Source organism: Podarcis gaigeae (genome assembly GCF_964106915.1).
Source record: "Podarcis gaigeae genome assembly, chromosome: 9".
NCBI classification, from domain to species: Eukaryota; Metazoa; Chordata; class Lepidosauria; order Squamata; family Lacertidae; genus Podarcis; species Podarcis gaigeae.
In genome coordinates this window covers 43,443,641-43,457,009 of record NC_139685.1, presented here as the reverse complement: position 1 = coordinate 43,457,009, position 13,369 = coordinate 43,443,641, and the positions used below count along the sequence as shown (strand labels likewise).

Below are 13,369 nucleotides of genomic sequence, written 5' to 3'. Positions count from 1 at the left end.
GGCAATGTTTGTTTTTACGCAATTGCATGGCCAGGACCCCATCAGCCAGATAACTACGTAGTTTCATATACTAATGCCACTGTATTCTGCTCTGGTCAGACCTCACCTGGAGTACTGTGTCCAGTTCTGGGCACCACAGTTCAAGAAGGACACTGACAAACTGGAACGTGTCCAGAGGAGGGCAACCAAAATGGTCAAAGGCCTGGAAACGATGCCTTATGAGGAACGGCTAAGGGAGCTGGGCATGTTTAGCCTGGAGAAGAGGAGGTTAAGGGGTGATATGATAGCCATGTTCAAATATATAAAAGAATGTCACATAGAGGAGGGAGAAAGGGTGTTTTCTGCTGCTCCAGAGAAGCGGACACGGAGCAATGGATCCAAACTACAAGAAAGAAGATTCCACCTAAACATTAGGAAGAACTTCCTGACAGTAAGAGCTGTTCGACACTGGAATTTGCTGCCAAGGAGTGTGGTGGAGTCTCCTTCTTTGGAGGTCTTTAAGCAGAGGCTTGACAACCATATGTCAGGAGTGCTCTGATGGTGTTTCCTGCTTGGCAGGGGGTTGGACTCGATGGCCCTTGTGGTCTCTTCCAACTCTATGATTCTATGAGGCTTTTTTATTGGGTTTCTTGCAGCTTTCCTGTACAACCAACTGTTTTTGAACCTCATGAGGAATTTTAAAAAGCAGCTGGTGATATTGCATGGGGGATCTCTTATCTAGTTATTTAGCAGAACCCTAGCTAATACTATAGTTGTTATTTCTTAGATTTTTACCTGCTCTTCACCACAAGGTCCCACTATGAACAGTTCTCATGCATTCATTTAGGTGAATTTTACAGAGAAAAACCTGAGAAAAATAAACATGTTGCTAGACCCAGGATTAACAAACCCTCTAAGAACACTGATAAAGGTCTCCAGTGCTAATGCTACCACAGGATGGCAGGTTGAAAAAATAATTTATAGTGAAGCTGACCCATATGCCAAATTACTGTTTCTTCCCAAATGCTGACAGATTCACGGATACAATCTCAAAAAGTTGAAAAAATATAGTTCAAATGCAGTTTCCAGAGATTGAAACCATTCAAAGGACAGTAATATACATATTTTGGTTCCCAAGTTTAAATGTTTTCCAGATTAGAGTAGCTACTCCAGGAAAGGTAAACACACACTTCATATCAGGTACAAAATCTCAGCTAACACTAAGAAGGCATTGTTTTATAACAGTCGAAAACAGAGAGGAAATACAGGACAACATCATGGGATTTTCATTATACACCATGAGCTGGGCAAGCATCCATGGAAAAATATTAAAAATTATTTAGTTGGATTTTCCACCCAGTTAATCAGCCTCAAAACAAGAGAATAACTGACGTTGCTTAAAATAACTTAAAATTACATTGGGTTGATTCAGGTTTTGCATACTGTACTGATAACATGAAGCAACAAATCTTGGGCTCACAAACTCTGCTGCCCCCCCCCCAAATGGGTGCAAGTTCAGAAACTTTAGCATCCGCTTATAGGTTGACCACGGCTTGTTAAGTCATCTGAATTCAGAAAAATTGTGGTTAATTTTAACCATGGTTAGTTGAAACCAGTTAACTTCAAGCCATAATTTATGAAGCTGGCTTGTTACAACTTAAATTTGTTCAGATCAACTAGCGTTTGCCTGCATTCAGACAATACTAAAAGCCTCATCTCTCTTCATCATGGCTACACTAGATGAACAAGGAGAGAGAAGAGTATGCGAGCCAAAGGCCTGCTGACGTTTGCTCATATAAATCATGGGGTAGTGTTATGTCCAAAAACACCGATAGCCTTCTTTAATTACCTGCCTTAGGGGGGGAAATCAAAAAGATGTATTGACCTTTTAAACATGCACACAGAGAACTAAAGTTCTCCTATGCACATTTATCTGAGAGAAAGCCAAAGCTTCTCAATAAATATGTACAGAATTGGGTTGTAGAATTTAAATGAATTCTATTTCTCCAAACTTTCTATAAACATGTAGAAACCAATATGTAGCAACATCACTCCAAAGTGACATCACTCCACAGTCAGTCAGGTTGTGTATGCACAGCCATGACCAGAGGTGGTATGACTGCTGGAAGGAGCACAGAGAGAAGGAAAGCCACGGTGCATCTGTAGCAGCATAACCGGATGCCTTCAGCTGCAACAAAACATGTCTCTTCTGTATCAGTCTCTACAGCCACAGCAGGTGCTGTAACTCTCCCAACAGACTGACTTCACCCCAAAGACGCACTGCTCCATTTTCTCCCACAACAGACAGATGCCAACAAGAAACTTGGGAACCACGCAACAAAGCACCGACAGTAACAATTTACAGAATCATCAGGATTTCAGACGTGTTAGTGCTTAACAGACTAAAGACACATATTCTTATTAATTTCTTGTTAAATCACAGGCCGTAAGGAGCAATAAGGAAAGTAAAATGACTTGTGACATGTTTTCTGTTTGGGGGTGTTGAATAATGTAATAAGACAAAACCACTTTTTTTATAGATCACTGTTGCCCCATGAATTAAAACAACAACTATCAAACTACAAAAAGGAAACAAGCATTTGAAGGTTGTGGGGGGTGGGGAGAATAATACTCCAGAATAGCTTGGCAAAGTTGAGAAAGGCATCCTGGTTTATAATTTGTGTCTATGAAAACCTAAAATTGTCCACTGAAAGCATATTTTCAAAACTCTCTCACACACACATCAAGGGTGGCCTGAAGAGCAGAAGCTTTCAAGTTTCCCGCCGAGCCCCTGAAAATTACCAAGGATGCACGAAGAACTACATATCATTATAGAAGTATAATCGTTTACTAGGAGTAGAGAGGGTGGTGGAGCATGACTCCAATAGCTAGTATTTAAAGCCAACAATGACATCTAGTGGACACTAAATGTAAAAAAGGAAGTACAGATAAGAAGGAGGATTTTTAATTTCATGTTGGAAGTAACGCTTTCATGTTGGAAGTAACGCTTTTGGAGGTGCAACAGAAACCTTCGCCTCCCCGGAGAAAGAAAACACCACAGTAATTGTGAGTCCCCTCTGCCCAATCCTGTTCTCTGCTATTTCCCTTATATGCCACCCTTTCCGTACCACCCCACCCCCATGATTCCAATCACTGGTTTTTTCTCCTTGTACAGTGGTGCCCCGCAAGACGAATGCCTCGCAATACGGAAAACTCGCTAGACTAAAGGGTTTTCCGTTTTATGAGCTGCTTCGCAAGACGAATTTCCCTATGGGCTTGCTTCGCAAGACGAAAACGTCTTGCAAGTTTGTTTCCTTTTTCTTAACACTGTTAATACAGTTGCGACTTGACTTCGAGGAGCAACTCATAGAACGCAGTGTACATAGTAGCCTTTTTTGAGGTTTTTAAAGACTCTGGTGATTTTTGAAGCTTTTCCAAAACTTCTTCTGCTGCCATTTGGTAAGTTAAGCTTTTAAAACTTTTTTTGGGGGTTTTGGATTTTGGGTTGGGGTGTTTGGAATTCAAGGACTTGGTGTTGGGGAGGGGTTTGCAAGAATCTGGAAGCTTGTGTTTTTTCCTGCATTTTTATGATTTTCTGTGACCATTGGGCCACTCTGCTGTTTTTTAAAAAAAATTCTGGGTTTGAATTTTGAAATGCTCTTTACAGTATGTGTGACTTTAAAGAGCACTTAATAAACACTTGTTGTACCAAATTTGGCTCTGTTTGGACTTTTTTTGACCATAGGAACGCATTAATTGATTTTCAATGCATTCCTATGGGATTTCGTGCTTCGCAAGACGAAAAATTCGCTAGACGAAAAAATTCGCGGAATGAATTAATTTCGTCTTGCGAGGCACCACTGTATTTGTAACAGGAGCTCTCCTAGCCAATATGGGATCACACAGTGAACAGGATGACATCACAATCCCACATAGCCCAACAGATTTCACTACATGACTGTATCATTAAATGCAAGCAAAGCTATTCAGAGTGAGGGCAATTCTTTCTGGATCAGGCAAGCGGCTGCTCCCAGCCAACTAGGAATCACTTCTTAAATCAGGATGGCCTAACACTACAGAACCAACCAGTGTCCTTGTCGCTGAGGGCAAATACATTCAGAAGGATAGTAATGCCTCCCGAATATGTAATCTTTTTGCAGACAGCAGAAGCAATCACACACACACACACAAATCACCAACGGGTGAACTTGTTGAATGTTCATTTAAAGCAGCAAATTCTACTTTTTTAAGAAAAGGTTGTTTTGTTTCCTTTCTTGACCCAGAGATTAAATTACCGTATTTTTCGCTCTATAGGATGCACTTTTCCCCCTCCAAAAATGAAGGGGAAATGTGTGTGTGTCCTATGGAGCGAATGCAGGCTTCATGGCTGTCTTGGCTTCTTTGCTCTTTGGGGCTGGGGGGGGGAATAATTTCCCCCCCTTTATTTCCCCCCCAAAACCTAGGTGCGCCCTATGGTCCGGTGCGCCCTATAAAGCGAAAAATACGGTGAAATTCCCAGGATGCAACTGTGATGCTTCTTTAGATGAGACAGTTGTGACCAACTCAGTGCAATTTGGAACTCAGCGCTTATGGAAGTTGTAGCTGGAGGGCACAAAGTTGGGGAAAGCTGACCTACCTTACATTATTCGACTTCGGGGATAATTATACATAATGCTGTAATGCAGGTGGAGTGGAGGGATGAATTTGCATAAGATGGAAAGGCAGGCACATTCCCACACATTTGTGTGTCCTAAACCAAACTTGGTAAAGCTGGTACCATCTGTGCTGGTTGGGGCTGGTGGGATTTGTAGTCCAAAACTGCTAGAAGGCACCAGGTTGGTGAAGCCTGCTCTAAACCCTAGTTAATGCTATTTCTTTCTACTCTGGCAATTTGTGTTAACTTTAAACTGAATACAAAATGAGAAGTTGCCCCACTGTCTCTTCAAGTGGGTCTTCTCAATGATAGAACCTCCCTCAGCTAATTCGTGAGATGGAGACAGCAGTGGCTTTTAAATACCTCTAAATAATGTATCTTTCTTTCCTAGATTCTAATTCTTTAACTTTTTAACTCTGTTTCGTACACTGCTTAGTTTTATTTGATATGTAGCCTTTTTACCTTGTTTCAACGTTTTTTACCTTGTTTCTGGAAAGCTTTTACTGAATGTCATGTTAAAAGAAAAATCAAGCACCATAGACCAGTGTTTCCCAACCTTGTGCCTCCAGCTGTTTTTGGACTACAATTCCCATCATCCCTTGCCACTGGTCTTGCTAGTCAGGGATGATGGGAGTTGTAGTTCAAAAACAGCTGGAGGCACAAGGTTGGGAAACACTGCCATAGACAATGTATTCTCTGACTGAAAATAACTGGTCTGACAAAATGTTTTAAGGAGTAAAGCACACCTACCCGGATTTCCTGTAGATTGTGGAAGTTGTTTCCTACCCTGACAGAGATCTTACTTGGAGTGTAGCTTTCATCTGATTTATAATCTGCATAAATACACAGCGTTTTCACTGTTGTTTTCCTCCTGTAAGTAAAAATAATAATTAAAAATGGCAAAACTGAAGCCCTGTTAAGAATTATCCAATATATGTGTATGTGCTATTTATTTATTTATAAACGTATTTTTATACTGCTGTTTCATAAGCAACCAGGACAGTGTTGAACAACAAGACATAAAACACTGTTAAAAAATACAGATCATTGTTAGTGACTGGCTAATTAAACAGCTGCAAAGGCTCACTGGCATAGAAAGGTCTTCAAGAGCTGCCTACCAAATCTCTGGTGGATGGGTGTTCCATAGCATCAGTCTGGCAACACTAAAGTAGAGGCCATTTCAGCCTCTGCAAAAAGGGGGGAAACTAATAACACTCCTTCAGAGGATCTCACTGATCAATGTGGGACTTAAGGACTCAGACAGTCCTATACAGTATATATTTACTTAGTATGGAAAGTTCAACACTTATCATTGTCTATCTTAATTATTTTATTCTGAAACATTACAAGCCACTTTGGGAACATGCTTGAATGGTGGGTGAAAATCCCTAACACAAAAGACAGCTGACAGAAATGAATTGTTTCAAACCAAGAACAATGTCCGTTATTTTATAATATACTTCTAAAGAGACTCGTTCAAGGGCCAGCTCTCGTATGCCTTCAATATGGCTGTGCTGACAGGAGGAAGGCACCAAAAGGGTCTTCCTCACTGGAAGAGTAAGCCCCACTGAATTTAAAAGGACTTTCTTCTGCGTAGACACGGTCACAATTGCGCTGCAAGGTTATCAGCACCAGTGTATGGAATGGCATGTTTAGGCCAATGTGCTCCAAGACCTTCAAGGTCATTCAGAACACTTTGGGTTAGGCACACAGCAGACATGGAAGTATGCAGACAGCTCTGCAGTTAAGAGATCATTCACAAAAGCAAGTGGTTCAAAACTGTGCATCAAAAACTTCTTACATGCGGTCTGCATTCACAGTCCCTACTATCAATGGGCCTCATTAAAGCAAAGAGTCTAATAGGCCAGCGCCTGAAAGACATTGAACGGCAAAACAACCTGACTATCTTAAAGAAACTGTGCCCATGGTATACCTACTTTCCCCCTTCTCATTTTGACTCTCCAGCTTCATATTTGTTTAAATTAACCATCCCAAAATACAGACGTGCCTTTACATTGGCTAGATGGGATGTTCTCCCTTCTGCCGTACTCGAAGGTCGCTACCAAAAGACCCCATTTGAAAAACGACTCTGCCCATGTGGAGATGGTAACACGGAAACAGTGTCCCACGTCTTCCTATCCTGCCCCCTTTACAAAGACCTAAGGAATGAGATTATTACTCCACTCATTCTCTCCAACCCCGGCCGTTCACCAGACATCACACTGTATTTCCTCTTATCTGATACGGATAGTCAGATAACAGAGAAGGTCACGAGGTACATCGAAAGAGCTATGAAATTGAGGGCCACCATCTGAGTGACAGACTTGTTCATCTGACGGACCTCCTTTTGCTTGTTCTTTTCCCCCTTTTATCCTTATTTCTATTTTTAATTCTTGTATAGCTGTGGCCTGTTGGCTTTGCTAATAAAGTTTTGATTGATTAAGAGATCATTGGCTTCCTTGGTTATCCTGATGTTCAGCACCTTAGAAAGCTCAACTCTCCTTGTATAATTTTTTATATTTATTTTTATTTAAACCCCATGTTTTTTCCCCTGACAGGGACTCAAGTCAGCTTATAGATTCAAAAAAACCAACAACTAAAAACATAGAAGAAAAAAAATTAAAAATCCCAGTAAACATTGACAGAAATTTTAAAAGCGTACAATTAATTACCGTAAAAATAGCCAAATGCCTAATTATATGCATATAATCTGAGGATGGGGGACGGGAGTGCCATTATGGGTAACTTGCACCTCTCAACGATTTTTCTTTCCAGGTAAGCATATGAACAATAAAGTGTGTCTTGTCTCAACACATGGAAGGGTGGGTGGAGTTCAAAGTCAAGACAAACTTGCAGGAATATGAGAACAACTAAAGCCACTGAGAAAGGGAATCCATTGGATTCTGAGCTTATAGAAACTAATTCAGAACTACTGGCCCTGAAACACGTTCAGATTTCCTCAATCATTATGTTTGACCTTTAGGCAGTTTTAAACAAGCCAAATATCCACTAACTATAATATTATGAAGCCAAGCTATAGTAGGCCTAGTTTCAAAAGTTATAACTTCAGACCATTTTACTACATGTCATGTTTGGGGATTAGCTCTGATAAATAAAACAAAATAACACACTTCTTCTGCAGCCTCTATTTTTTGCCTTCTTCCAATGAAAGTAATAATGATTGCATAAAATCCAATATATATAATATTCATTACCTGAATTGAATGTTCACCAAATGAGGCTGTGATCCATCAGACTGCCAGTATGTTTCTAGATTATCATCTCGTAACTGATCTACACCGAATCCTAGTGTGAAAAAGTACATATGGGTTTCACCACTGCACTCCTATGATGGAGATGTCAGAAACATCATAGTACAGTGGAATCTCGTGTTTTTTAATGTCATCTGTTCCGGAAGACTGTTCAACTTCCAAAATGTTCAAAAACTGAGGCAGGTACTTCCGGGAGCATTTACTTACAGGAAAACTCAATACGGAAGCCACGTGGCACATTCAACTTCTGAAACGTTCAAAAACCGAGGTTCCACTCTAATATCATATATCCTAGGATCTGGGAGGCTCTGTTATGGTTCTGAACAAACTGGGAACAAACTACTAATAGAGTACTGTCACCATAGTTATCCAGAAAACTCCACTAGCAATATTGGACAATTGGTACAGTTCCAAATTCCTCTAATTTTTTTTTCTTAGAGCAAAAGGCCATATAACGTAGAAAGGCAGATACACATTAGATAATTTAAATTGACACAGAAAATCACTCTGTCTAAGTAGTACTTGAGAAATTCAGCAGATATGAATAGTTTGTATGTGCACACTTTGCACTTACCTGGTTTACAAGAGGAAAGTGACCAAACAGCTTGTGATCCAATTTCTCGAACAGTTCCAGTCCTTTCCAGTTGCTTTGGATCTGCACCGGGTGGTGTCTTGTTAGCAGTGGTCATTTTTCACTAGGAAAAGGAGGAGTTACAAATGTGTTTAAAAAAATAATCTAGATTCAAGGCAAAGGAGAAGGAAGAACAATATTTTGAGAGTCTGCCACAAACACAGCAACTTTTGGTTGCAGTGTAGACAGCCTCTTTGGCACATGCAAATAGCATATATGTAGTCAACTAATTAAATATGCCTGCACTTGATGCTAGCACAACAGATGGAACCTCTTTACTTTACTTGGATATATATATATATATATATATATGCTTTCGTAGATTTTCACGGGTACAGGAATGCAGGTTTTGGTGTCCTCGGGTGTCTTCCCGTGTAAAAGTTGGGGTGTCTAGGCGACGTTTCGACGAGGTCTCACTCGTCATCTTCAGTGATTATATATATAATCACTCACCTGGTAGCCACAGGCAACAAGGAATTGCATACAGGCTACTGAGTGGCTGCTGCAAGAGGAAAAGAGAAACCTAACATACTGAAGAAGGCGCTACAGCATTTAGGACCACAATCCTCACCTTTAACATTTTGTATGGGGAAAGTCTAGGGATAAGTTGCATTTTATGTTGCAAACCATCCTGTGGTCTCTTGATGAAGGGCAGTATATAAAGGCAATAATAATGGTATATCATATTAATAAGGATATATTTCAGACTATGCACGGTCTAGTTGAGGCCAACCTTTGGCCCTTCATATGTTGCTGTACTCCCATCAGCCCTGACCACCAGTCACATTGGCTGGGACTAATAGCAGTTAACAGACCAGCAGCTCTGGAAGGCCCCAGGTTAGCCACCCTTTTTCCAGTTATACAGTAGGGCTGCAAACCTACAGACACCTACAGAAGAGTAAGTTGAACTTAACTTCAATAGAAACATGCAATGGGATGAGGCTGCAAGAATATCTAGTCTGAACACTGTACAAAAAATGAAACAAGACATATTAAGCTATCTGGACTAGTGGGAACAAAATCTGTGCAAATATATTCAGAAAACCAACTTTGAAAGAATTGTATAATTGCATTTTTCCTTTTCAGAAGCCTATGTGGAATAAGGGACAGTTAGGACTTGGACCAGGGACAGCTAGGTTGAAATCCCCACTCAGGATGAAACTCAGCTGTGTGAACTTGGGCCATGAGTATCTCTCCATCCCACAAGCTTGTGGGGATAAAGTGAGAAAGCATCATAGATGCCCTAATTCTGAACTCCTTGGAATACAAATCAAAAGAATCAGCATTTTTTGACTCTCCTTTTTATTTTTCCTTCCGTTTATTTTGCATGTTTAATTAATCACCGATTTAGCTGAAATATATCAAATTAAGATAATAAAAATAATGCATATTTAAACTGTAATGAAAAGAGCAATTCCCAGATCAGACACCAGAAGGCAGTCTTTTCTGAATAAAATATCCACAAACTACTATCTTTTTTTGTTGTGGTCCTTCATCTGTTTAGCACAAGCAGTAAAAGAAGTAAATTGTTTTTTGCGGATCTAGTCACAATAGAAACATAAAGAGCCATTATCAGGAATGAATTATAAAATAATTACACAACGGGAAAATTCAAAGAGACCTTTAAGTTGTATTAGTTACAGCTACTGGAATAGTTTCAAATTTATTAATAGCAATAACAATTTCCAGTGTGTCAGATCTGGTTTCCAAACAATTTTCAAATTCTTCAAAATGTCAAGAATCTGTGGTTTGCAACCATGCACCAATTGCGTCTTAGGAAGCAATTTTCCATTGTAATAACATGCTGCCTTCATGGTTGGGAAACAGAATTTTCATGCAACACAAATGAAGAATGTTTCCCTAGACACAATTACAGAGCAAATATTCAGGAAGTCAGACATCATGGCACACTTTTTTCTGCGAGACAAACAATATAGGACATGGTGGTTAAGACTGTTTTTGCAATTAATAAAAGACCAGTTTTTGCAATTTCTGATCTTTCCTCTAGATAATCTAACCCATTCTTGTAAACAAGCCCACCAACAGAGGGCCTGCAAAGGAAGTACAAAAATTTCCATCCCTCCTGTAGCAACCCACTGCATTTTTAAGCTGGGCCAGGAGAAAAGGGCATCCCTTCTCTGGCAGTCCACCTGGTTCTATGCTAGATGGGACAAGTCACTCCATCCCTCTACTGCCAGCCTTTTCATTTGCCTGAATGCAATGCCTTGCTGTCTATGTGCTTTGGAGAGAAGGAAAGCATGGCCATTCCATCGGTTCTTCTGAGAGACCAGCCACTTTTGGCCCTTCCTAAACTGTTGCCTGGCAGCATTTCATATTGTTAATTTGCCTGAAACTATTATAGCTATATACGCCAGAACCTATTTCAAATTTTGGGTGCCAATATGCTCCAAAGAAGCCAAAATGACACAGTAATCAGACATAATGGTCACTAAAATAAGTTGTCAAATAGATGAATCCTAATGGACTATAAAATTTCTACCAATATTGGCTAAAAAACCAAGCATGGTCATTGACATCCGAATTGCTGAAGGCAAGAAGCAGGTGTTCTCCTCACAGGTATGCTACTGTTGCAGGATCTGACTACTGCCTCCTTTACTCCCCCAACAGTCTTCAGTTGAGGGAGATGAGTTGCCGCCAAGGCAAGTCCTAGGTGCTGCTGCCACCACTTCCTCCTCCTCTTTCTTTAGTTATTATTATCGTAGCTGGATCGCATTAACAGTGGCTGCTAGAGAAGGCTGAGTGGCTAGCTAGGCAATGAAGAGGTCTGCAAAACAACTGTATCAGATTCAACTCAGGCTGCCTGAGACTCCATCACAGTGGACAACTAGGAGGTTGGGCATATTTTGATAGGATGTTATCTCACATCCCTCTCAGAGTACCAAGGAACATGTGCTAGGGTGCTATAAAGCACAGCCTTCCATCTTCTTCTAAACAAGTAACACCGCTACTTTAACAGACTTTTACAGGCCTACCAAGCTGTTTTTGCTGTTGTCACATGAGCAGTCCTCATATGTGATGGTGGCTGTGTCATGTGTATGCATGTGCTATGAATGTGAAGTTCCGAAGCATGATAGTCCAAACGGACATGAGTAAAGTGAACATGTGCAAGTGTTCCACAAGCAACCTGCGATTTTTAAATCCACCTGGCATCTGTGCTGGCCAGTTTCCTTAAAGCATTAGCATGTCAGTGGCACCAATGGCCAATGAATTAAATCAGGTGCTGCCACATAGAAAGCAATCCTTCTAACAAAAGACATAAGGAGATGTTGTGCCCTTTGCAGGGTGCATTGTTTTGAGTGCACATATGCACGGTAATGGGACGCGGGGTGGTGCTGTGGGTTAAACCACAGAGCCTGGGACTTGCCGATCAGAAGGTCGGTGGTTCGAATCCCCACAACAGGGTGAGCTCCCATTGTTCGGTCCCTGCTCCTGCCAACCTAGCAGTTCGAAAACACGTCAAACTGCAAGTAGATAAATCGGTACGGCTCCGGCGGGAAGATAAACGGCGTTTCCGTGCGCTGCTCTGGTTTGCCAGAAGCGGCTTAGTCATGCTGGCCACATGACCCGGAAGCTGTACGCCGGCTGCCTCAGCCAATAAAGCAAGATGAGCACCGCAACCCCAGGGTCAGCCATGACTGGACCTAATGGTCAGGGGTCCCTTTACCTTTATGCACGGTAATAAACTTACCAGAAAAGTCAGATAACCCAGATCAGCACCTGTGCTTCACTAACCCAAGTCAAGTCTCTGCCTACCATCTTCCTTCAGTTCAATGAACTAACAGAGCAACATCAAGACCCTGGCTGAGGTAAAGGCAAATGACATTAGCTTCTTGGGTACACCCAGACAGGAAAGGGAGTGTGAAGGAAAGGTTGTCTGCTCATGAGCAGAGACACTTTCTCCCTTGGTCAAATCCTTCTGTTTCTCTTTCTACACCCTGACTCGAAGCGTTCCCCTACACCTGCTGATCGGAAGGTCGGCAGTTCAAATCCACACAATGGAATGAGCTCCCATTGCTCCGTCCCAGCTTCTGCCAACCTAGCAGTTTGAAAGGATAGCAGCACGAGTAGATAAATAGGTCCTGCTGTGGCGGGAAGGTAAATGGCGTTTCCATGCATTCTGGCTTCCATCACAATGTCTCGCTGCGCTAGAAGCGGCTTAGTCATGCTGGCCACGTGACCCAGAAAGCTGTCTGTGGACAAACGCCGGCTCCCTTGGCCTGAAAGCAAGATGAGCACTGCAACTCCATAGTTGCTTTTGACTGGACTTAACCGTCCAGGGCTTCTTTACCTTCAGCTTCACCTACACTTCATCTCTGTATCCCATGTCCTTTCTTTCTCTTTTTCTCCACTCATTTTTTTTCTCCTTTCTTGTCTCCCATTACATCTGGCTGCTGGATCTGTGTGTGTGTTTTTTTTTGGGGGGGGGAGGGGACCCGTTTCCCTCCATTGGCGAAGGAAGAGCGGCAGGTGGGCGAGGACGGGCGTCTCCACTGCTACCTTACCTGCTCCTGAATTTTAACGGCGCGCGATAAATATCCTAACTGATAGCATTAGAGGCCGAACCTCCTCTTGTGGGGAAAAAGTGCACATATATTACAGGCGAAGGAGAGCGAGCATGCTGTTGAGGGACGCGGCTTTGCCTCAACAGAACCAGCAACAGCAGCGCTACTTACGCTTCCCGCGTCCGGCGCCGCCGCCAGCGGCTCCGTGGCCACGCCCCCTTCTCCGCCAACCCCCTCCCTCCCCTCCCGTCGGTTTCACAGACACCCCGTCGCTAAGCGATGGCGTCACGCGCAGAGCGGCCGCCTCGCC

The 13,369-nt window shown here is 42.0% G+C and overlaps 1 protein-coding gene across 4 annotated transcripts in view; it reads right to left on the bottom strand.

Annotated features, from left to right (window-relative positions):
* The window catches only part of ANAPC10 (anaphase promoting complex subunit 10), a 117,654-nt gene extending 104,290 nt beyond the window's left edge, over nucleotides 1-13,364 (bottom strand). For 3 of the 4 annotated variants that reach the window (XM_083756082.1, XM_083756081.1, XM_083756079.1), the window contains exons 1-4: nucleotides 13,231-13,364; nucleotides 8,480-8,600; nucleotides 7,849-7,939; nucleotides 5,384-5,504 (exon numbers count right to left, since the gene is read on the bottom strand). In XM_083756082.1, the coding sequence (XP_083612208.1) occupies nucleotides 5,384-5,504; nucleotides 7,849-7,939; nucleotides 8,480-8,594 (327 nt within the window). In that variant the 5' untranslated portion in view covers nucleotides 8,595-8,600; nucleotides 13,231-13,364. Of the gene's footprint in view, nucleotides 1-5,383; nucleotides 5,505-7,848; nucleotides 7,940-8,479; nucleotides 8,601-13,059 lie in introns of all 4 variants that reach the window. The other variant, XM_083756080.1, reaches the window with a different exon arrangement.
* Between the last annotated feature and the right edge of the window lie 5 nt (nucleotides 13,365-13,369).